Source organism: Epinephelus lanceolatus, chromosome 18 (assembly GCF_041903045.1).
Source record: "Epinephelus lanceolatus isolate andai-2023 chromosome 18, ASM4190304v1, whole genome shotgun sequence".
Classification (NCBI taxonomy): domain Eukaryota; kingdom Metazoa; phylum Chordata; class Actinopteri; order Perciformes; family Serranidae; genus Epinephelus; species Epinephelus lanceolatus.
The window spans coordinates 483,748-510,278 of record NC_135751.1 but is presented as its reverse complement, the minus strand read 5'-3'; the positions used below and the strand labels follow the sequence as shown (position 1 = coordinate 510,278).

General features: G+C 41.0%; 1 protein-coding gene across 5 annotated transcripts in view; it reads left to right on the top strand.

The window, feature by feature from the left end:
• The first annotated feature begins 7,107 nt into the window (after positions 1-7,107).
• LOC117268534 (cytosolic phospholipase A2 gamma-like) overlaps positions 7,108-26,531 on the top strand; it is a 75,375-nt gene continuing 55,951 nt past the window's right edge. For 2 of the 5 annotated variants that reach the window (XM_033645076.2, XM_078161357.1), the window contains exons 1-2: positions 7,108-7,337; positions 22,014-22,124. In XM_033645076.2, coding sequence (XP_033500967.1) covers positions 7,230-7,337; positions 22,014-22,124 — 219 coding nt within the window. In that variant the 5' untranslated portion in view covers positions 7,108-7,229. The remainder of the gene's footprint in view (positions 7,338-22,013; positions 22,125-26,531) is intronic. The other 3 variants (XM_033645078.2, XM_033645074.2, XM_033645075.2) reach the window with 2 other exon arrangements.

The window sequence follows — 26,531 nt, the reverse complement described above, 5'->3', positions numbered from 1 at the left end:
GACTAGAGTTAAAAATGGCTGCAACTCCCCCTCCTCGGCCGCTGCCTCGAGGAATGTGGGTATTATTATGACTGGGAGGAGTGGATTCATTGAGACTGACATATTCATCTTGACACAGCCAGGTTTCTGTGAGACTGAGTAAATCAATATGATTATCTGATATTAATTCGTTTACTAACACTGCTTTAGACAATAGAGACCTGATATTTAACAGTCCGCATTTAATTCTCCTGTTTTGTCTTTCTGTCACAGAAGAGGTTTTAATTTTTATGAGGTTGTTATGCACAACTCCTCTTTGTTTAATTTTAGATTTAAATAATGTAGGTGGTCGGGGGACAGACACCGTTTGTATAAAACTATGAAAACTATGGCTGGGTAGTTACCCAGCCATAGTTTTCATAGTTTTATACAAACGGTGAGTTTTTTATATATGCGTGAGTGAGTTTATATGTTTGTGTGTGCGGGACACACACATCGTTTTTTGATATAGCATTTCAAGCTCAGAGAGGCGTATAGGAGGCGTATAGGACTGCGTCTCCGAGTCCTGGTCTCAACTCTGGGTTGTCAGGGATTTAAATTACTAATAAAGTTTGCCAGGTTCCTAGAAATGAGAGCAGCTCCATCCAAAGTGGGATGAATGCCGTCTCTCCTAATAAGACCAGGTTTTCCCCAGAAAGTTTGCCAATTATTAACGAAACCCACATCGTTTGCTGGACACCACCTGGACAGCCAGCGATTAAATGATGACATGCGGCTAAACATGTCATCACTGGTCAGATTTGGGAGGGGTCCAGAGAAAACTACGGAGTCCGACATCGTTTTTGCATATTCACACACCGAGGCAATATTAATTTTAGTGACCTCCGATTGGCGTAACTGGGTGTCATTGCCGCCGACGTGAATAACAATCTTACTGAATCTACGTTTAGCTTTAGCCAGCAGTTTTAAATTTGACTCAATGTCGCCCGCTCTGGCCCCAGGGATACATTTGACTATGGCCACTGGTGTTGCTAACTTCACGTTCCTCAGAATAGAGCTGCCAATAACCAGAGTTTTATCCTCAGCGGGTGTATCGCTGAGTGGGGAAAAGCGGTTGGAAACGTGAACAGGCTGGTGGTGAGCCGTGGGCTTCGGCTTAGAGCTGTGCTTCTGGCGAACCGTAACCCAGCCTCCCGGCTGAACGGGAGTTGCCGGAGGACCGCTAGCAGAGGCTAAGGCTATGCTATGTGGCTCCGCACCGGCTACAGGGGGCTGGCTAACTACCGCAGCTACTGAATGGTTTTCCATGGTGTGGAGCCGCGCTTCTAATTCACTAAGCCTCGCCTCCAACGCAGCAAATAAGCTACACTTATTACAATTACCACTGTCGCTAAAGGAGGCAGAGGCATAACTGAACATTTGGCACACCGAGCAAGAAAGAGCAGAGGGAGAAGCCATCTGCTCATTTGGCACACCGAGCAAGAAAGAGCAGAGGGAGAAGCCATCGCTAGCTGTAAAGCTAATGTAGCTACCAAGGCTAGTAACGTGCAAACAACAGCTAAGAGATTAGCGAGAAAGTCGTAGAAAGGAGGAGAGCTATAAGTGCTTAAACAGAACCACTGTGGGTTAAGACTTGAAGTAGACGTTAAAGCAACTGAAGTGAGAAAGCAGGCTAGCAGAATTCACCAGAGCAGTACAGAGACGCTGTCACAGAAACACCGGAAATGACACAACTCGCTTACTGCAATACGTCAGTTTATTTTTATTTTTTAATCAGGGACAAGTGTCAGTCAGGAAACTAAATAGGGGCAGAGCAGTAAGTTTCTGGTGGACGGCTTGGAGGCAGAGCAAAAAGGCAGAGCAGATCTGGGGGGCGGCAGGGAGGCCGACATGACAGGCAGAGCAGATCTGGGGGGTGGCTGGGAGGCCGACATGACAGGTGAAGCAGATCTGGTGGCTGGTCAGGACTTGCGACTGCTGCGGCCCAGCGGGAACAGGAACTGGATCGTGCTGCAGCTCAGCAGGACCGCCGACTGGGCTCGAGGAGCAGGAGTTGGCCTGACCACCAAATGGACTCAGGAAGCAGGTGTCAGCCGGACCGCTGACAGGACTCAGGGAGCAGGCGTCTGCTGGCCTGCCAACAGGACTCGAGGAGCAGGCTTCAGCCAGGCTGCTGATGCAGGAACAGGATTGGCGTCTGCTGGGACCCCAACGCCAGAACAGGAGTAGCGCCTGCCGGGACCCCGACACTGGAGCAGGAGTGGTTCCTGCCGGGAACCTCAATGCTGGAACAGGATTGGCATCTACCAGGACCCCCTACGCCAGAATAGGACCCCCAATGCTGTAACAAGAGTGGTGCCTTCCAGGATCCCCGATGCCGGAGACTGTGGATTGCTGATGACCTGGGACTGGAAATTGGGCTGATTTATGGTGACTTTGGACTTGAGCTGGTTGCCGGTGACCTGGTACTGTAGCTTGTGGGAACTGGGAGGACAGAACCGAGACTTCTTTATGCGTGACCTGGGAGTCTGGTAGAGGCTCCGAGGATCCCCCAGGGCCAAGCTGGTTCCAAAGAGTGGGTTTACAACTGGAGTTAGCTCTGCTCTGCTGGGTCCAGCAGTACGTTTACATGCAGGCAGTAGTCCAGCTAAGCTCATAGCTCGGCTAATCAGTCAAGTCAGACTTCTTGTCTTGTCTGAGTATAGATGCAGAAGGGAAAATGACATTTCTGACCAAGTACATCTGACTCCGCCCTGATAGGCAGCGCTGTGTCCTTTTTAATATAGTGCGTATTGAACTAGTAATTAAAGGAAGCTAAGAACGAATGAAGATGTTTAGCTCCTTTAGCTGTTGGAGCAGAAATGTAGTTTCCTCATCCGTCCAGAAGTGCGTCTTCTGCTTCTCGGGCTCCATGGTTTTTGTTTGTTTGCTTTTCCGAGAATTACTACACTGCTGCAACATTATCTCGTCTTCTTCCGGGTGAAAGCCCGCGAAAGAAAAAGTGGTGCATGCGCAGAATGCAGAGTCTGACTCCAGTCGGACCAGGAGGATACACGCAACAATAGTTTGATTTTCAATCGAATTATCTAGGTGTGTTAGTCGAGCTATGGATAGTCCAATTTCAGTCGGACTAAGCTGTTTACATGCATTTAAAAGTCTGGTTTCAGTCAGACTAAGCCAATCATTTGTTTTTCTCAAACTGCATGTAAACATACTGCATGTTTTGGTTAGTATGTTCTGTCATGTAGCAGTTCAAGTAGGACCCAAATGCAGATTAACAGGCCGGTCGAGGTGTAAACATAAGGTGAGCTTTAATACACCCAATAAAAAACATCTAGATACAGCAGGAAATTGAAATCTTGATACCAACCTGGACAATATGATGGACTCAAACCCAAAATCCAAACAGAACACCAGGCAGGAAACACAGGGGTGAGCACAGGAATCAATGCTGGAATGAATGCAGGAATGAACCCAGGAAAAACACTGGCCAACTGACAAAAAACAAAGGGAAACACACAGGTATATATACACAGAAAACGAATCACAAGAACGAGACACAGCTGGATTAGGAAGACATGGGCAAAAGGAAGAAAATGGAGATTGGCTAACAACAAGGGTCTGGAGGTGAACGCTAGGGTGGAGCAAACAAGACTAATACAGAACAGGTGTGAAGGGAAGACTCTAGGAACAGGAAAGGACTAACGAGACAGGTGTGACAGAAAACAGGCAGGAAAACACTCAAAGACAGGAAGTAAAACCAGACACGACACAGGAGGAGAGAATCTACAAAATAGAACAGGAAGCAGATTAAACATTGTTGTGGCAATTTTTAGCTGATCTGCTTGGGAGTCAGCAAGCAAGACTGAATAGCTTCGTGCACGAGAGTTTATTCTCTATAGAGAAGGCGCAACCTCAGGCTCAGAGCTCAGAGGTTGTGCCAAGAACAGTGAATACAGGGCATCTTTATACCTACACTCAGATGACAAGATGATGAGAAATCAATCATAGCTTTCTTAGGCTTTCCTGATTTAATTATGTTCTCTTGATTATATCAGAGGAACATACCTGTTGCATTCTAGCATAGATTGGCTGTATCTGTCAGACAGTCAATGCACTGTCTTTGAAAGCGAGATTATAGTGAATGTTAATTTCTTGATGATGTCAAGTAACGCTAGATGTTTACAAGAGGGGAATGCAAAGGCCACACACTTACAAACACATGGGAAGAATGAAACAATATAAGCATATGCATGAAGAAGACAAAACAAAGTCTATAGGATAATAGAATATAAACAAACCCAGGATCATGACAGCAGCTCAAATTGGAATGAGCTACGAACATGAAACTTGGCCCCAATAACTGAAAATGATGTGAAAGAAATGTGACTCAAAGTGACCTTATGGTGCCGCCATGATGGATTTTTTGCTAATTTGCATAATGTGAAAAACAGTAAAATCAATAGACTTTTCTTAATTTTGACTCTAACAACACCAACTTTGCTACAAAGCCTTATTGGACTGAAAGATACATTTCTATCATAAATGAGCAAGATTGGTTAAAATTCATGGCTTCCATCAATCAAAAAACTTTGTGGGCAGGAGTAAATTGGCCATAACCACGTCAAGCTATTTTGCTGTCTCTGTCGAGTAGCTGTCTGTTAGTCACTCACTCTACGGACAGCAAGTAGCCATCTGTTAGTCACTCACTCAACAGCAGGAAACAGCATTTCAGAATAAAAACTCTTTCCTGGAAATTCACTGTACTTAAACAAAACTGTTTTGTTTTTTTTCTCTACAAACTTGACATGTTTGCGAGTTACTTGCGGTCCATTCAGAATGTAAGTGCAAGTATTAACCAAGATCCGATGTGTTCTTATAATTGGTGCATGTGGTCGTAGCCTAGTTGGCATTATTTGTCATATAATGCCTTTGCTCGACATGTGAAAATTAGCACCATAACTGGAAATGGTGTTTTACAGATTTGCTTTTTATTCCATTACCTCAACTAGTTGCCACACTGGAGCCCAGGCCAGTTGATGATGTAGCCTCGTTGTTTGTGAGAGGTAGTTATTGCCATAGAGCTAACTCGTGTCATGTTACAGCATAAAATTGCTGAATCATGGTAAGAGGGCCTCCCCTGTACAACTCAAAGGGGTCACTGCAACCCCCATACCCTTTGACACGTGAAGAGGTTCAGACTGATGAGTTGTGAAGATTAGAAGACTGTGGTAAGTCTCAGTGTCTTGAGATCTGCTGGATGGAGACCTGACTCTATTCTCTAGACCAGGTCTTTAAAAGAGTTATACACACTCTTTGAGATTTTGTTTTCTTGAGTTTTATCCAGCCTATCAGAGAAGTTTTTGATCAAGCAAAACCTGTGCAGCCACTCTTGTGCAGAATTTGCTTCTGCACAATACATTAGAAAATACATTCATTGAGACAATGGAGGCTGACCAGAGGGTTACTTTATTCATTCTGACCTGAAAATACAAGTTGATTCATCAGATTTGACTGTCTAGCAGTGGATGAGAGCAATAGTATCAAATACACTGCACTGCTTCTTATTTGACTCATCAGCCAGAATTTTGAATGAGGAACATTAAAAAGGACAGACGAAGAACAATGTGACAGGAGGTTTTTGTGAACCACAGGCAAACTTTCTACCTACACAAATGCAAGCCTACCTCTGCCTGCTGGAACAGAGTTATTTCCTCTCATGCAGACGCAGAACGTACGTGCTAGCTGGCTGTTGGCTGTGGTCTTTGCGATGCGTTAATGTGCAACTTTTGGAACACAAAGAGCAATAAAACTTGGACACAAAGCCACAATGTACATTTGTCCAAAATATAACAGGTTCAAGTACAATCCACGCAAGATAAATAAAATGCCAGAAATAAGACCATTAGAGGGTTTAACAAACTCACCATCACCTCTGGAATGTTTTTATTTATTCAACATATAATGCACATAACTGTACATATTTCGTCATTGTTTTTATTCTATTGATGTAAATTGGAATGGACATTATAGCATCATACATTTTATATTTCTGAATGCAACACCAGTTTATACAGTGTAATGCAGCACAAAGCACATATCTGTATATTTTTACACACTTACAGTCAGCACAGTGAAGATATTTTTATCCATGATATCTTCAGTACTACTGTTATACATTGTAGCTTAATGCACATTTTTATTCCAAATTCTATTCTATTTTATTTTATGCCATAATATGTACATACTTCTATTTCATTTTCTTTTCTTACTTCCTATAATTCCCTACTCTTTACATCGTAGCGGCTGTAATGATTCACAATTTCCCCTCGGGGATCGATAAAATATTTCTGATTCTGATTCTTATTTAAAAACGACAGTGCAGAGTAAGCAAGGACAAACAGTAGTAACTGTCTGTCCCTGTGCCAGGGCAAAGTAACATCATGTATAACTTCTGACCAACTCACATAACCTCGTTTAAATTTTTTTCATTGTTTGCTATGGTCTTGTCTTGCTTCAACTTTGCTACACTGCCCGCACAATTTTCAGTGGTGTACTGCTTGGTTTTGTCTGTATCCATAAGCTTTCAGAAATATGGACAACTTGAACACAGAGTATGGACAGAAATCGCTGTCTGTGTCTGTATATGTATCTAACATTGAGCATAACTGAGCCTTTAATTAGTTTCTCAGTCTGTCAAACAAAGCTAGACAGTTCTCTGGGCAGGATTCAAATCTGCTTAGAGAATCTTTATTGATTAATTGACTGATGATTCCATAGACTCTTCAAATGATTATGCGATGATGATTATGCGAGACTACAGAGCCACAAAACCCAGAGTGAGGCTCTCAGAGCCCTCCAACATTCTGTAGTGATAACAGCATTGTGAGAAGAAAATAAAATATGTTGTTTTTCAGACAGCTTTGAATTTAACATCTGGTAATGAGAAATACCTTCCTCAGAAGCCAACACATGGAAGAAATCAACAAGCTTGTGTTTGAATTCTGTATGTGGGAAAAACTGACTGCTTGTGTGAATTATTTCTGGATTTACTGTTGCCCAATCATGTACATGCATGCCTGTGTCTGCCCACATGTGATGAAAGCCGGAGCAGCTCCATAAAAGGAGAAGCCACTGAAAAACCAGCAACACCTGATCAGTGAACTGTAACTGCAGAGAAGTCAGGAGGAAGCAGGATCTACCTATGTAATTTTTATTTAACAGTGAGCATTGTTTATACATGCCCAAACATGCAGACTGGAAGTTGTTCCATCTCAGTGATTTTCCTCTGGCTTGTGACTTCAGCAGTGCTAGCAAAAGCAGTGGACAACATGGAGGGAAATACAGCTGCCTCTAAGGTGAGAGATGCATGGCAAAGGATTTAGGCTGTATACTAATAGCATGATGTGTATAATCAACAGTCTATCTAATGTCCAGGAAATGGCACCATGTATCAGGCACCCCTGCCCTGATACCATCTATGTCTAAAGGGGAAAATGAGGCACAACCTTTGGTTTTGTTATGTCATGTTTTTATACCAGTAACATACACATCTCTGCTACAAATGAACACTTGAAGTTTGTTTGTAGGATCGAATGTTCTTGTACAATTGGCAGAAGTAAAATGTTACAACTTACCTCATGGGCAGGGTTAAATGTAACAGACAGAGGGTTAGCTAGAAAAGTCTGTTGGTATGTAATTAAGAAAAAAGCAATACACATAGATGGATAGAAATGGATAGAAAGACAGGATGTGAATATTATTGTATTGTACACATGCAGTGTCCAAAATGAACTTTTGGACTCACTGGCCAAGTGGACTGGTAGATGAAAAAAGGAGAGATGAGATAGTAATGTATTATGTTGATTATAAACTTAAGAAGAGGCCAGAGCAAAATCTGAAGCAAAAGAATTATAATACATCAAACAACTCATCACCACAGTCTCAACATGTGAGTAATTCACCTCTGGTAAGCAGTGATGAAGTGCATATGTCTAAGGCTTTTATTGTGCAAGGGAAGAAAGAAGCAAAGCTAATGCTCTGCAGCTGACAATGAGGGAGGCAGTTAGGAGTTTGCTGTCTTAGTTCAGATTACGAGGCCTTCATGTCATTTTATTGCCCAAGTATGGGTGCAATGCTCACTCAGAGCAGTTGGGCCGCAAGTGATAGTTTAGTGCAGGCATGTCCAAAGTCTGGCCCAGGGGCCAATTGTGGCCCGCAGACCAATTTTAATTGGCCCTTGGCTTGACTTCAAAATATACCATATGTGGCCCTTTACATAACAGTGGTTAATCGAGAAAGATCACTTCACATTTTTACCCTTCACCTCACAATGATAGGACTATCATACGGTTTGTAGACAGGCATCACAAAGTAATAGTTCATTAAAAGGTAAAAAAAATGGTTGCATTTGTTTTTTTAAACCCATTTGATGCGAGAATCAGTTGGCCCCCGGGTATTTTCACATTGTTTTATCTGGCCCCCATTCAAAAAAGTTTGGACACCCTTGGTTTAGTGGATCTGCAGGAAGCAATATATTATCTGTATGTGGGTCAAAGACGTGGCATGTCAATTCTGGTGTCCAAAGCATATTTATAATGTTAAAAATATATAAATATTTCAAAACACTACATTATGTCACTCAACTCTCCCTATTTACTTACTCATATGAGTATTCACTATAAGAAATAAAAATTTAATGAGCTATTGAGCTCAAAAGTACCAAACTGTCCTTCCTGGGTAACGTCCCCGCTTAAATCTAAGTACGAAAATATGCCAAAAATGTCAGAAATCTTAATAAAAGCATTAATTATCTACTGGGGCATAATTGTGTTAATGTTTGCAATGACATCTGCAAATATAGTAACAATGCTAAGCTTATCTACATTTTAACGCAAGAAATACTTTTGTCTCCATATTTGGATTTCCATAATGTCCTTCCTGGGTAACAGACTATAGTGGCTATATATTATATATTATATTTTGATGTGGATAGTCATGTGACAGACTGTTGCATCAGCCAGAAGATTCTGAAGGACCCCCAAAACACATTACAAGGTCAGAAAGTCTCTCTTAAAATGTTGATATTTTGACCTTTTCGGTCACTGGTGCGTTATGTCCTCAAATCATGTGTCTTTCTGGATAACGCTAATAAAACATTTATGATGTTTATATATTTAAAAACTACCTATTTCATGTGAAATATGACATTGATGTGTTGAAGTTTAAGTTATAGTTTTCCACAGTAGGCCTAGTTAAAGCTTGATTATAAAGGGAATTTTTTTTTTCCTTCCTGGATAACAGTATGTCCTCCCTGGATAACAAAGATCTTCTGTTACCCAGGACATGTCCTCTGTTATCCAGAATGGACATGTTTATCAATGCAGCTTTGTATTAGTATATAGCTTTTTAGGCACTGACTTGATATTGTTATATTAATAACAATATTATGTATTTTTTTTAACTTTTATGGCATTTTCTGTTATTTATCTTGAATTCATCTGATTCAATGAACACACAAGTTATTGTCCAAAAATGAACCAATAATAATGCTATAATCTAATATTTATGTTTTTAATAAGGTTTTAATATAGTTTTTGATGTTTCAGGGTCAGTTTTGTTCTTCCAGATGCCGCTGTCCAATAAAGAGAGGCAGAGAGTATACAGGGCCAGGAAGAATGCTGATCCACAAGCTAGGGCTGAGTATCTTGAGGAAAAGAGAGCAAGGTATTGTGATTTAGTAGTGAAGGCAGATCAGTAAAAAGGAAAAAAAAATATCAAAATAGCAAAACTCATTGCAAAAGGCTTAGATGTTTTAGTTAACCTTCCTGTTATGTTGTGGGTCAAACTGACCCGTTTCAAAGTTTAAGAACACAGAAAACATGTTTTTATTAAGTTTTGGAGCATGAAACCGTTTCTGCTGGACTTGATTAGTGTAATGAACATGTAAATGAAAAATGACTACTGACACGGCAGTGATAATGGAGGATGGGTAAAAATATCACATTTCTTGCAAATTGAGACACAAGAGAAGAGAATGGCAGCCCAGGAGGCTCTGGAACATATCCTTGATCAGGATAGTGAAGATGAGGAGGAATTGTCTGAAAATGAAGATGATCTTGAGATCAACTCTGATCACGATGATGAATTTTCAGGCCATCAACTATAACGATGATGTGAAGGTGATGAAGAAGTCTCCGATGACACCATCTTGCTTGCATAAAAAAAGGTTTATTACAAGAAGTACAGCATCTAGAATGCTTGAGAGAGAGTTCTAAACCAATATGAACTGCTCTGAATAACGGCTCAATTTACCCTGCATATATAGGTCGGTTGTTTTGATGAACTTTGAAACAAAATGTGACAAGTGACAGAGAGACAATCTAGATGGAATCCAACCTTTCATCTTACTTATCTAACCTTGACCTAAGCCATGATAAAATCTTGACCTGGGCCCCTAACTGATCATATAAGACCCCGGTCGTCACATAACATGTGGCACGTCAGATACTACACATTCATATCAAAAAATGGCCAAATAGAATATTGAATGCCTCATTTTTGCCAGTGTACTAAAAGAAATCAGTTTGAAAGTTATTTTTTAATGAAAAATGAGTGAATTCTCCTAAGTAAACCATGATCTGTATGGGGTGAAACACTTGATTACATTAAATAATGATTACATTAATGTCAATTGAGCTAACGATAATGTTTATAGAGAAAAATATATTTACCTCCGCCAAGGAGGTTATGTTTTCGCCGGCGTTGGTCTGTTTGTCTGTTTGTTCATTTGTCTGTTTGTTTGTTTGTTTGTTTGTCTGCAAAATAACTCAAAAAGTTATGAATGGACTTTGATGAAATTTTCAGGAAAGGTGGATAATGGGAGAAGGAACAGATGATAAAATTTTGGTGGTCATCGGTTGAAGCAAAGTGGATAAAATAATAAACAAACATAATAAACAGCCTCAGCAGCAATTAAGACGGTGAAAATAGCGCCATCTGGTGGCCGGAAAGCACGTCTTGTTCTACTTGCTAAATATTGTTGTACTTCTAAAGTTGAAATTAATGTTCTGTGTTGGAAAAAAGAAAGTGAAAAATACAAAAAAACATTATATTCTGTGTTGGTACAAAATAAAAACGAAATAAATACACCACAGTGTCTCCATGGTGAAGGCATATATAACCTAATAATGATAGTGATGCAAATAACCTAATTGTGATGCAGGCTGCAAAATCTGATGCAGAGGGGGAGGGAATATCACTTACTTGGCGGAGGTCTGCACTCTCTGAGTGCTTTTCTAGTTTTCAGCTACTTTCAGATGGTTAAATATCCACTGGGTCAATTTGACCCAGGAAAAACATTACATTACTTGATAAATGAGTTACATTGTTGCATGAAATGAATGATTAAAAAACATCTTTTCAGATCTTTAACAGCTGTCAGTCTCTTTGTATTATGTATATTTGTTGAAAAAATGATGTTCCTGAGACAGCCTTTAATGATAAGGGTCCATGTCATTGGTTCGACAGCCCATTGGTTCGACATCCCATTAGTCCGACTGTCCGCGGTGCTGAACAGCTCGCAGCGGGCATATGGTGCGCTGCGACCGGCTTGAGGCGGAGCAGGCTCACGGCTTATGTGTTTGTCACTTTCTTTTTCATTTTAACCCACACCATGATCTTTTCCTGACCCTAACCAAGTGGTTTTTGTGCCTAAACCTAACCTAAGTTGAGGATACAATAACAACCCTTTTACCTTTATTATAAACATTTTAAGACATTTTCCATCTTTTTTCTCTTTTTGGCATGGAAAATTGTGTGATCAACAGCAAATGAACCCATTTCAGTATAAATATCCAAACATATTACATTAATTGTGATGAAAATGTTGTTTTCTGAGCAGTAATTGTTTGTTGAACTCTAACTATTATCTATAAACTTTTATATGCCAACAATGATAGACATTTTAATTAATTTTCAATTCCATTCCCGTTACCCAGGAAGGACATTTTCCATGGGATTATCCATATGATTGACTGAAAAATGTTAATTGCATTTTTAAAATGAATTCTTTTTGTTGAGTTGTATACAGAACACTCTAATAAAGATAGAAAGTGCCTAAATTGCCATTTTTAGCCAATTTGATTTATTTTCAATTTTGAAATCCTTATTCATCTTTGACCCATGTACATCCGTACTTGTGAATGGGATATCTCAAGGACACATTGAAGTAATTTGTTAAAATTTGGCACAAATGTCCACTTGGACTCAAGGATGAACTGATTAGTTTTTGGGGGTGCAGGTCAAAGGTCAAGGTCAATGTGACCTTATCTGTCTCAATTATATGAACGTGATATCTCAAGAATACCTTGAGGGAATTTCTTTAAATTTAGCACAAATATACTCTTGGACTCAATGATAAATTGATTAGTAGTGATGTCCAAATGACGCTTCATGACCTACCAGTTGTATTTGCTGAAGCCACTAGATGGCGCTCTTGGTGCAGTGAAAAAGGCTCAAGGGATGGCAATGCAGTTTGGTTTTAACTAGCAATGGCTAAATAACACTTTATGAACCATTTTCTTAATTTTTTGGGTCCACTCTGGCACTCTTTGCTCAACAAAGGGTTGAAACCAAACTGCATAGAGACAGAGCACAACACGTCATAATCTGAAAGCCACACCCCCAAAGGGGGAAACGAGGCCCGCTTTCCCCTCACACTTTCCCCTTCCATTTCCAGCCTGTTGAGTTTTCCCTAAATCCAAATGCCGAAAAGTTGCTGTGTGGTGGGCTGCATGGCCAATAAGGCTAAAAACCCAGAGCTTAGCTTTTATCAGCTGGCGAGCAGAAAAACGGAACCATGTAGAAGACAAAAGTGGATACAGGCAATAAAACGTGAGGCTTCAACAGGGAAGAAATTGTGGGATCCTGACACTTGGCATACCTATGTGTGCAGCAAACACTTTGTCAAACCCTCCAAATGTATTTTTTAGAGTAACAGTTAACTGTATTTATGTATGTTTAGCTAAAGCATTGACAGTATGAATGCAACTTCTGTATAATTGTGCCCAGCGCTCCGCGATTCAAGCAGTCCATTCCAGCAGTCCGCTCTAGCGGTCCGCTCTAGCACATTTACCAGCATGTAGAGACATGTCTCAAAACAGCAGTGTGTGCCGGTAGTAGGAGCAGGCTGACAGCTGAGCGTGCCGAAATGCTCATCTTCTTAAAAAAGAATCTCCACATCATGCTCTGATTTCTGCTCATGTTTTTTCCAAGACGAGCAAGGTACGGAGAAGGGACACTGAGGTAGACCGGCAATATTAAGCTTATCAATATACCGTTGCCTCTCTGGTAGGCATAGCGTGCTAAAATAATCCTTTCCCATCTTATTATTAGCTAATTATTTGCTAGCTAGCAATTCAGTCATGGAGACTTGAAGGCGTGGCTGGGGAGGCAGAATGACAGCAAACGAGGGAAGAAGCGGAGGGGAAAGCGGGCCTCGTTTCCCCTTTGGGGGCATGGCTTTCAGATTATGACACGTTGCGCTCTGTCTCTATTGCCATCCCTTGAGCCTTTTTCATTACACCAAGAGCGCCATCTAGTGCATTCAGCAAAAACAACTGGTGGTTCGGTGGTTCATGAAACTTCCTTTGGACATCATTACTGATTAGAATTTGGTGGTCAAAGGTCAAGGTCACAGTAAACTTTTGTACATCTCATTTTGTGAATGTGATATCTCAAGAACGCCTTCATGGAATTAATCCAAATTTGGCACTAAAGTTCTCTTAGAACTCAAGGATAAACTGATTATATTTTGGTGGTCAAAGGTCAAGTTCATCTTGGCCTTGCATCTGTCTCAATCTTGTGAACGGGATACCTCAAGAACAACCTAAGAAAATTTCTGTAAATTTAGCACAAACGTCCGCTTTGAGTCAAGGATATATTGATTAAGATAAGAACGACAGTTAAGGCAGCGTAAGACCAAGTAGGGCAGGTGGGGAGGGGTGGTGTAAGGGTCCAACAAACAGACTTTCAGAAGATTATAAAGCTAAACCCTGTTCTTTTTTTTTTTTAAACCTAACCACGTGCTTTTGTTGCCTAAACCTGACCAAGTGTTTTTGTTGCCTAAACCCAACCACGTTCATCAGTAAAAGTCATTATGCCTTGTTGTACTAACGAGGTGCATTTATTGAGAAAGAAAACATAAGTGTAATTTGAAAGAAGACAATGCATGTAATGTAACATGGAGTCCCAGAATGTCAACAACCAATGCACCCAGGGTACCTTTCACGTTGGATCTAGACATGAAAGGTCCACGACCAGACTTTGATTTGTGATGAGGTCGGAGTGAGAACCTTGCATCTGTCTATATTTGTGAAAAAATTTCAACTACTATCTGAAAAGTAAGTATAGCTATCAAATACGTGTAGCTTGAGTAGAATGTACAGTATTTCCCTCTAAGTATAAAGTAGCACAAAATGGAAATACCAAAAGTAAAAGTACATCAAATTTGTACTTAAGTACAGTAGCTACTTGAGTAAATATACTTAGTTATTGTCCATCACTGCATTTGTCTCATCATTATGCTTTCTGTCTACATTTTTATGGGGACTTGACAGGTTACCTGGTACACCTAGAAAAAACAAAAACAGTTTAATATTGCATTTAGTCTAACATTATATTGAAGTGTTGAGTTGTAGATTGTGGTGCTGTTGAACTGTACTGGATTATATTGACAGCAGCTTCTCATTTAGTCCATCCTCACCAATATAAATGGGATCAAACAGGTCAGATGTTAAGAGGAAAATTTTATTCAGCCACACTTCAGACATCAGGTAAACAATTCATATCAGATAATAAATATTTAAAATGCTGTTGAATAAATACTACAATAAATACAATTAATCTTTAAATACAATAAATACATTACAATAAATTCTTAAAATCATTACTGAATGGGAGGGAGACACATGACCTGAAGATAAGATGGCTGCTTAGCTCCATGGCTCCTGCCCTTGCGTCCCCAAATCTTCTAATTAAGCATACCATTAAAAGTTTTTCTGCGTTTTAAATACTAACACCAGACAATGCAGTCACAGAAAAACAAACAGCAGCGGGCAGCCAAGCAAACCGGCTCTAATTCGAGTGAAACAACGAGCGAACCCAGCTGCGACACGGAGGACAAAGTAGCTAGGACAATCAAGCTAGCCATGGTCGAGCAGCGTCAATTCATGGAGTCCAAGTTCGCAGAACTGAACGACACACTGGACAAGTTGCGCCACAACATCTCCACCTGCATGAAGGATGTGTCTAAACTATGTGCCGACACTTCAACTCTTTCTAAACGGATGGATACCACAGAGAAGGCCAGCGATGATAACAGGTGTAAGATAACAGAGCTGGAAGCCTAACTGGCTCATTTAGAGGACCAGGGGTGCCGTAACAATATTCGAATCTAAGGGATACCCGAGGGCACGGAAGGCTCCAATGCTAGCCAATACATCACCACATCCCTCCCCAAATGGTTTCCCTCTCTGAGTGACCAGGATATGGAAATTATGAGAGCTCACTGCATTGGATCCCAGCGCGACAACTCCTCCTCATCCAGAACTCTCATGTGTAACATGCTACAGTTCTCCGACCGCGACCGGATTCTCCAGGCCGCCCAGCGCTCTCCCCTCAAACTCGGCGGCAAGGACATAATCTTTTCAGCGGATTATAGCAACTACACGATTGCACGTCGCCGTGAATTCTCCACGTCTATCGAAGCAGCGAGGAAGCTGGGTTTCCAGGCGTTTCTACTGTATCCTGCCAGGCTGAAACTGACTCGGGGATCTTCGCAACAGATATTCAACACGTGGCAAGAAGCTGAGGACTTCATTAACAAAGAAGGTGAAAGTGGAGACTGAGGACAATTTGCAGATTTCACTGCATAAAGCCCAAGCTATTTGGACCTTTTTCTTACCTTTTTCTCTTGCCTTTTGCTCTGGCTGATGATTGGAAACTCAGGCTAGTGTTATCTGCTTCTCACTGTAATATTTTAAATTGATTCTGTAATATATTTCTAATCTGCTCTTTAAATCACGTGCCTGAGACTTTATTGTGGCAATATTCAAGTTCGGATTGCAATCTGTTTATTCTACTACGTAAGTATTGTTCCACATCTAATTACACTCGTGATGATTCACAATATTGCCCTAGGTTAATTAGGTTGCAACATCATATTATTTTTACACTTAGGTGCTGGACATCTGATACCAGGTTGGATATGTTATTTTTACTAGGGGATTGGGCATTGCTGACGGGGTTTAGCCAGCTTTCTCAGTACCAGGTGTCTTATAGTAAAGGGTTTTACTTAGTTACTTAGTTACACCACTAAGAGTGGTTATATTTCTGTTTCTGGGTTTATTACTGATCATAGCCTAGAGGGTGTTATTGTACCTAGGTATGTTCGGTGGCAGGGAAATGGGATTGTTTATTTTATGGCCTCAAATTTATCTTGCAAAGATATCTAATTTTGTTTTTGTTTTTACTTTCCTCCCTCATTTGTTTTATTTTCTTACTTGCATGTCTGTAAACAGAATCATATTCAGGGTAATGTGGCATTTACTGTTCTCCTGGTTCTTGCTGTTTAACTTGATGACCTCATCTATTTTTTTGTTAAAAACTAGGGCTTCTTACATTTTCTTGCAACCGACAGTGTTATTTTCATCATAACTACGCTACAGTCTGCTAGCTTTAATACAAACGGACTCAACAACTCAGTCAAGCGTACTGCTTGTTTAGATTTCCTGCGCAGACATCAAGTCGATGTTGCGTTTATACAGGAACTGCATTTGAGAAGCAGTGATGTCTCTCGTTTTAGTAACAGAAATTATTATGTGGCGGCTTCAAGCTCTTTTACATCCAAAACTAGAGGTTCTTTAGTGGTGTTGAGGCGCACCTTGTCATTAACCATCTTGGAAAACCATGGGGATGGGGATGGCCGTGTCTCTTGGTGGAAGAAAGGTGGCATTAATTTCTATTTATGCTCCCAATGATTTCGATCCAGATTTTTTTGCTTGCCTAACACATCTTTTATCCAGCATGCAAGAGTTTTCTCTAATATTGGGAGCAGATACGAATGCCACTGCTAACCCCGCCCTTGACCGTTCTTGCTGTTTAAATCAGCACTCCCAGAATGCTCCTTCAGTCAGTCTGAATAAATTTATTACAGATCTTAGCCTTACAGATACGTTCCATGCCATTAACCCTTCAGCGACCCATTATAGTTTCTATTCTCATAGACATAGGACATATTCTCGCATTGATTATATATTCGCTTCTGCCTCACTAATATCTGAAATTCTCAGTGCAGTAATTTTACCTACCCCTCTCTCTGATCACAGTATTGTCCTGTCCAAGATAACCCTCAGAGACACACCTTAAAAAGCTAACCGATGGAGCTTTAACATGCATGTTTTGGGGAGCTTTAAAGGGATTTATACGAAATACTGCAGTATCCTTCTCATCCCATCAAAGCAATATCAGACTAGGTAAAATAAATGAACTGGAGGCAAAACTGAAGGAATTGGAGCATTAACAACAAATTTCTTTTACTGACACCTTAAAATTAAACATTGATGCGACACGATCTGAACTGAATTCGTTATTGAAACAAAGAGCAGAATTTCAGGATTTTTTTCTCTAATCTCTACTCCTCAGAAATAACTCTGAGGAGGAAGGAAGGATTTCCTGGAAGGGCTAAACCTCCCTTCGTTATCTCAGGAAGAGGCAAACCATTTAGGAACCCCTATCACATTAAATGAACTCAAGGAGGCCATCTTTGGCATGAAAAGAGGAAAGTCACCAGGCTGGGACGGGATTCTGCCTGAGTTTTACTCAACTATCTGGGATGAACTTGGGCAGTACGTGTTAGACATGATTCTAGCTGCAATTAAAAAAGGCTCCTTCCTTGATGATGTCAACATGGCCTTACTGGTTGTCTTACCTAAACCAAATAAGGATCCCACGCAGTGTAGTAGCTATAGGCCTTTAAGCATTTTATGTGCCGAAGTGAAGGCGTTTGCCAGGATTTTGGCCTCCAGGATTGAGACACATGACCAAACTTGTCCACCACGACCAAACCGGTTGTATAAAGTCCCATCTGGCAAGTGACAACATCCGCAGATTACTTCATGTGTTACACTTTTCATCAAATCTTAATACGCCCTGCGCGGTGTTGTCACTCGATGCCGAAAAAGCCTTTGATCGGCTAGAGTGGCAATACCTGTGGGAGGTGCTTGATGGATTTGGCTTTGGTCAGGATTTCATTAAGCTAGTCAAGGTTCTCTATAAAAATCCTTCAGCCATGGTGACGGCTAACAACATCTCATCTACTCCATTTGTCATATCTAGAGGATCCCGCAAGGGCTGTCCTCTCTCCCCTCTTTTATTCGCTCTTTCGCTAGAACCTTTAGCTCAAAATATAAGACAACACCCCCTTATTGAACCAATCACCTTCGTCATTTCCTGTCCTTATTTGCGGATGATATTTTACTGTATGTCAATAATGCCCACTCCTCAATTCCCTGTGTTTTAGATGTTTTTGCTCAATTCAGTTCTCTTTCTGGATATAAGATTAACTGGTCCAAGTCACAACTTATGCCCCTTAACTCTTCCCTAATCCATCTTCACTCCCACCTCACATTCCAGTGGTTAAATCTTTTAAGTATCTAGGCGTGGATATTCACCCCTCCCTACAATCTACTTCCACAAAGAATTTCCAAAATATTCTAAGACAAATAGAAGAAGACTTGGAGAGATGGACGAAGTTACCTAACTCTCTGTCAGCTCGGGTCTCCACTATCAAAATGGATGTTCTTCCCAGAGTACATTTTTATTCCAATATGATACCTCTTCCTCCCCCAAATGGCTATTGGGACAACCTAAACAAAGTAATCTCTAAATTTGTGTGGGGTGGTAAACGACTGCGTTTGAAATGGTCTACACTGCAAAGAAGTAAAAGTGATGGTGGCTTGGCTGTCCCAGATTTTAAATTGTATTTTTGGTCGTATGTGTTGCGTCCTGTGTCAGCATGGCTTGATCCCAATGCTCAGGTCTCATTGAGACCAATAGAAGAGAACCTTGCTCGCCCTCACCGGTTACACGACCTAGTTTACTCTGCATTGCCTCCCAAACTTGCTAAACGTCAGCTTGGTCCAATTATGTCATTTTTATTGTCAACATGGCGATTAATAGGAAATCATACTCAGACCTCTTTAAAATGGCACACTCATAGCCCCATATTTAATAATTTCAATCTAATTACAGGAGGAACCCCCTTTCGGTTTTGGCAATGGTCTGCAGAAGGTATTAATACTTTGTCAGATATATGGGATGCTAGAGGAATGAGATCATTTGAAGACTTGTGCTCGATATATAATATTTCTAAAAGGTCATCCTTCTTTTACTTTCGGCTCAGGTTAGCAATGCGAACTTATGGGGTCCCATGGGGAATAGCTTTAAAAACTCATCCACTCCATTCTCTGCTGGATGTGAGAGGTCGAACTAGAGGTTTAGTATCTAAGATATATGTACTATTAAATTCTGTCTGCCAACCTCTGGCAGTCCATCAGATCTGGAGTAGGGATTTTGATTGTTAGGCAGATGAAATTTGCTGGTCAACAGTCTGGGTCAATTTAGGCTCAAAAAATCCCAACCACAAACTGATACATTTTAAATACATCCATAGGTTGTATCTCACCCCCAGGAAGCTCCATCTGATGAAGCTCATATCCTCTCCTACTTGTGAGCTCTGCCCCAATGGAGACACAGGGTCTTTTCTGCACATGTATTGGAACTGTCCTGGGGTAGTGCATTTCTGGAAAATGGTTGCTACAAATTTATCTGACCTGCTTGATGTCAGATTGCCATATTGCCCAAAACTGCTCCTTCTGAATGATACCTCCTCTGTAAACCTTTCATGCCATCAGATGCTTGCACTTTTTGTTGGTCTGACAGGAGCAAAAAAAATGTTAGCTCTTCGCTGGCAGCCTCCACATTCCCTCTCCCGGAATCATTGGCTACAATCTCTATTCGATATATCATATATGGAGATGTCAGTTGCAAGAATGCATAACGCCAAACAATCTACCGTCGATGCCTGGGCTTCATTTACTGACAAAGTGAAAGATCTTCTCTGTGTGAACAATAGGTCATAAACCCTGTATGAAAATTCAATATATTTGACATGCAATTGCTTGTGTAACATTTAGATTTAGATTTAGCATTTAGATTTAACATTTAGATTTAGATTTAATATTTAGATTTAACATTTCGGTGCCACATTTAATATTTAGATTTAACTATTTAATATATTTCTAAGTTAACAAATATTGCTGTAAATGTGGTAAAAGGTTACGTTAAAAAATTCACAACACTTTTTTAAACATTGTTTGAAGCTAAATGTGGCAAAATGTTGATGTTATTTTCAGCGTGAGCCACTTTACAAACCCCATAATTGAACACCTAAAATATCTGTATCTGCCCTGGTATCTGTATGTATATTTATCTTCAACTACATTTATTTTATCCATAGCAACGTACTCATTACTCCTGCACTGCTCTTACACTTTAATTTAATAACCTTACATTGCAATACCTGGGCTGTTGACCACCTAAATTTGCACTACCATCATCAGCATATCTACTGTAGTAACAGCTCTCTGTAGTATCATTTCACTGCTGTGTTTATATTCTAATGTTTTATTTTCTTTTATTCTCTATCCCTGTGTGTAGCTGTGTTTTTGTATGTGCTAAGCTACTGGGTGGCTTAATATCCCTTGAGATTAATAAAGTATCCATCCATCCATCGTAGTTCGCTAGCTAATGTTAGCTATGTTAATTTTTCATGTGCAACGTTTATCTTTGATGTTTTGATAATGAAGACGGGGCAGATAAGAAGCGATGGAGAAGGGTTGGGAGATTATTCATATCTCAGTTGTATAAGCTGTTCTTATCTGTTTAATTAGCTGACCTGCTCATCAAAACACATGCTGTTCTTTCATTAATTTGCACTGGACCGAATGAAAAGTAAAGTAATTTCATAACCAGGTACTTTTTTACTTTCACTTGAGTAGGTTTTTCCAATGGTAATTTTCACTTTTACTTGAGTATTTTTTATGGGAGTAATTGGACTTTAAGTTGAGTATAGATTTTCAGTGTTCTTACCACCACCGTGTCAAGGGTTGAGTGCAGACCTAAATGCAACACACTGAGGCAGGCAGACAGTTGGTAGTTAGCTGTAATGCTTACACCAATATGCAACAGTTCTGGGGTCTTTAAATTTAGCTTGCTTGTACTTACAGCAGTAAGTGAGTGAGACGAGAACAGGCGGTCAACATTTGAGAGCAGTTTGAGAGCTGGGGATTGTACTATGAGTGCAGGTGGGTTTCTCATGAGGCTGGTAGTGAAGTAGCTAGCCAACCCAGGAGAGCTGAGGTAAGCAGGACTGGTGTAGCACCGTGCAGCCACAGAGCCAAGCAGACAAGAACCAGGAAGGGAGCAGGCAAGACTCGGAGTTGGACACACAAGGCTGAGGTGATTACCAGGGCAGAGACGATGGAGGCAGGTCAGGAACAAGCAGGGTCGGTACCGGGGAATTAAATGAAGTGTGAATGCTGGAAAGTCTTGCATGAAGTCAAAGAACAATCTGGCACTCAGGGAAAGGCAGCAGCTGCTTACATGCAGGGAGTGCTGATGAGAGGCAGTTGTGTGCACAGGTGAGAGGAGTTGTTTTGATGAGGGGAGCTTGGCTGGCTGGCAGGGTGCAGGTGAATGGAAATTTACCAGGAGCAGGTGAAGGAGAGACGGAGACTGAGACACACCGGTATATTATTCTATTATATTGTGTGTACTTTGTGGCCTGAATTGTTTCATTTTGATTATTTGAAGCACCGTGTTTTGAGAATGCCTTGTAAATAATGCATGTTCTTACTTAGTTCTATTATTTCTTCTTTAGTCTAATTTAATTAGCTGTATTTGATCATTTCCAGAGACCCATCCGTCAGTCCCAGTCTTTGTGTGCTGGAGAACAAGAATATGTTCACAAGAGAAAACAAGTAGTTCTGGAGTCACTCAGAAGGCTGGGGATCAACTGTGCTGCAGTAAGACAGAAACCTCTCACACTTTCCTTTTTGTCTCTGTCTCTTCCTCTTTTCTTATTTTTTCTTTAGGAATGTGTCATGTCTGAACTAGGGCATTAACAGAAAAGTCGATTTGTCGACATGTTGACGTCAGTGGCACAAGTCGACACCCCCCGGGAGGAGTCGACAAGTCGTGTGTTTTTTCCCTCTCTCTCTCTCTGTGTGCTTGTGTACGGAATGCAATCGCTGCCTCTGATTGGCTTACGCTGATACTTTATCTGTGAAGTGAACATACTCGGGCGTACTATAAGCGGAGCAGACTCTGCGAGGAATGTCCGCAGTCATTTGGGCTTTCATAGTCGAGTGCACTTCCACGTTGTAGTTTCCTGTAAAAATGTCCGTGAAAAATCCCCGCGATGTGAAAAATACATGCCAAGCAGTCACTGGTGCGCGGAGTCCGCACGGTCGTAAAATCTGAGCTTTGCGCACACAGGGCTTGCGGACGTCTGCTTAGAGTCCGCGCGGACCTCCGCAGAGTCCGTTCCGCCCGAGTATGTTCGGGCCTTGACTGACACACATCACATGTGTGGAGATACTTCACTTTCCTCCGCCATGTCAATGTGATAACGTCATCAAATAACTTGTCGACTCGACTTCGACTTTATTGATAGATAAGTCAACCTGAAAAAAATCATAGTTGTTAATGCCCTAGTCTGAACAAATGTCCTCTCTCACATGTACAGTATGTTATAATGATCTCTCTTTATATATCACCAATATCTGTTCTCTACATGACTTTTATAAGCATCATAGACTCTCATGGGAACAGAGTGGACTCCATCACATCCTCAAGTCGTGATTTGGCTTGTTGAAAGTAACTTACATATTCTCTGTACTGAAGCTGTATTGTTGTTTCGTAGCAGATACTGTGGGAAGTTACTAAAAGCTGAAATCTAGGGATGCACCGAATATTCGGTAACCGAATATATTCGGCCGAATATTGCAAAAAAAACACACATTCAGTATTCGGTGGAATAAGTTAAAAGCAAGGCCGAATAATAGCGGTGTGTTTTGATAATGCAATCAAACAGCGTGCCGTGACGCGCAAAGTAAAATGTCAGCAGTGTGGCGATCCGTCCCTCACTGCATTTGCGACTAAAAATAGTTTTGAGCGAGCAAAATAGGCTTAAATCATTCAGCACGCTGTGTGATCAGCCTACAGATTTCAACCACCAGCAGAAACGAAAGGCGAATCCCATCGGTTGTGGGTTGAACGGGGGTCACAGACACAGACAGTAATGTATTCTTGTCAGATACGGCGGCCATCGGCTTACCGGCGATGGATAAGTCAGCTCCAATAATATCCTCTTCTTGGCGTGTGGACTGCCCAGAAGTACATGAACAGCCGAGCCAGCCGAACACAGGTATGTGACGTGTCAGAGGAGAAACGAGCCGTTCACGGCCCACAAACCTCACCGCACTTTAGGGACTGTTCTTTACTTATGAAGGGACTGTCAGGGGAGGAGGGTGGCTGGATGATTTTTATTTTATTTATTTATTTTATTTTGATCCCCCCTATGTTAATCACTCATTGATGCTGTTTTTGAAGTATGAATAAGTCAATAAGTAATTTATTCCATTGAAATATCATTGATGTAGCCTATAATAGAAAAGTGATTTATCTTTTCATAAATGACAAAAGGCACATCTGCCTCATTTTCGCTGTGGTATCGTGATGCTACTCAGAACCGTGATATTTTCATTGGTATCGTACAGTGGGATCCAATTTTGGTACCGTGACAACACTAATCTGGAGGGGGTTCATCTACAAAAACTAATGAAAAACTAAACAATATTCGGTATTCGGTACTCGGTATTCGGCCAAGCATTAAATATTATTCGGCTTCGGCTTCAGCCACAAATTTTCATTTCGGTGCATCCCTACTGAAATCATATGTGAAGATAAGTCAGGTATCTACCTTATTCCTTATGCGTGAATTATGGGTGCGACTTCCAGCACTGGACCAGAACTGGCGTTTTCTAATGGTAACAGGACTGAACAGTATGCTAATCCTGTTTCCTAGAGCGACTAGGAAATTAAACATGTGGAACACCCCACCTGTTACACCTTAGACAAGATAATATGATCATACCTCTGCCATCTCTGACAGCAGTCTGAAAGCATTTAAATCAGGAGAGACTTGTTTTTTTGGTAAAAGAATATTTATCAACATGTGAACATATGAATAAGAATGTGGAAAGTCTTGACGATTAGACCCCGTAGAGATGGTTTGATTTAAGGAGGGTGATGAACCCATAGTCGAATAGGGAACCCCCCTGGTGTCTAGACACTGGTGGTGGTAGAGGTGGTGAAGATGAGATGAGAGGAAGATGGAGAAATGCTGATGATCTGGATGAGCAGAAGTATGAGCCTTTGTTGAGCTTGTCCTGGACTCTGGATACAATGGCTGGAGGTGAATGGGGTGGAGGAGGGTGCGAAGATTCTGCCTAAAACGATGGCTGACAGCAGCAGAAGAGAGAGCAGATTTAAAATTTTGCAGTGGCATCCTGATTGACCGAGAGATCGTGGCAAAGTGTGATTGGATAACTGGAGGAGTGAACACCCATAGTCAGCTGATTAGAAGGAGTAGTGAGAGTGGGATGGAGAAAATGTGAAAGGGTGAGCACGAGAAAGGTCTTCCTCATTGAACTTACGCTGAGCTTCATTAGTCGTTTTCAAGTTTGTGTAAGTCTAGAGAGTATTTTACCAGATTTTATTATAAATCTAACAATAAAAATAACACCCAAAGACTATTAAGTATCAAAAGTACTTTACCCACCCCTCTACAAGAGGTTCCCCTTTAAACCACAAGTAAGGTCCATAAACATAACAGAAGCAAATGTACAAATATAAAGGCGATATTATTTATTTTAAAGGTTTAAAAAAAATTTTTTATTATTCTTATTCTTGAATACACTTTTAAGGTATAAAAATGTTTTCATATTTCAGAAAAATGTAAACCTCTTAAAAATGTACAACACTAATCAGGCTGCAGCGGGGGTACTGAAGCAAAGGCAGCCTGTAAACTCTACGCACTGCAAACAGGACACACGCACACACACACACACACACACACACACACACACACACACAGGATAAGCTAATTTCAAATGAGCACACTAAGGGAAGGGATACACAAGAGCTTACAGAAAAAGAAAACCACTTGCTGTGCAATATATCCCGTGCACATGTAACAGTATGTATGATCCCACTTGCCATGGCTCACACTGCTTTATTTTACTTTCTCTGAAACTGATTTATTTTATGGTCAGTGAACACAACACCCCTGCAGACTAGGGTCGTGTACCCCGGAAGATAGCAACAGTTTGGCTGCGCTGTCTCCCTAGTAGGTGCACGTCATCAGCTCCGTAATTGTTTTGTATTAATTATCTTAACTTTATATCTAAGGGGTTGTATATGTTACCTTTTGTAAGACTAAAGCTCCCGATCGGTTGAGCACGTCCTTCCGTAAAAGTTGACAGTGTTTTTAATTACTTGTGTGTAATGTGGTTAGCATAACTCAGGGTTTAGCTAACTTGCACTCCTTTTTTATTTGATATTCCCAGTGTGAGAGCACGTGTATGAATGAGGCCAAAACTGACTGTGAAAATATTTCCTCTGCCAGGTATGCTTTTTGTGTATTTTATGTTCATTGTAAAAACTAAGAACAGTTTGGCTGCGCTGTCTCCCTGTGTGAGAGCACGTGTATGAATGAGGCCAAGACTGACTGTGAAAATATTTACTCTGCCAGATGCGGGAATAAACGGCGAGTGCCAACAGTGCTTCATGACTGATTTTTCTCGTGATTATACACAATGCAAGAGAGAGTACACAACCGCTACACACACACAGCTGCAACCACTCCTAACATAGGCTTCCACTGATTGATTACAACACTACACAGTGCGAGCGTTTCACTCGCATTTGCGACTAAAAATAGGCGTGTGTGAACTGTAAAAAATATTTAGGGGCACATGTGCGCATAAAAAAATCAGCCGAAGCAGCCTATATTTTTGTCAATAAAAAAAATATGATAATCTAACCGCAAATGTTGGAGGAACTCCAGCCGCCTTCCCTCTTCCCTCTTCCCCGTGTGACACGGTTAAGAGCCACACCGCCCGCGGAAGCGCCGCGAATAGCCTTGAAGCGCCGAGAAGTGAAGTCAGTTTCCTTTCGGCGCCCATGTTAACCGATTGTGTCATCCACACCAGCCGCGCCGCACAGCTCTGCCGCCGGCCCTGCAGCAATCATTTCGGTGTCTGGTCTATTTTCTGCGCGAGCCACGAGCGAATGTGTCAAGCTGGGTAGTTACCCATGATGGAAAAACAGCCCCAAATGTGACGGAGACAACAGCTGGGAGCAGAACC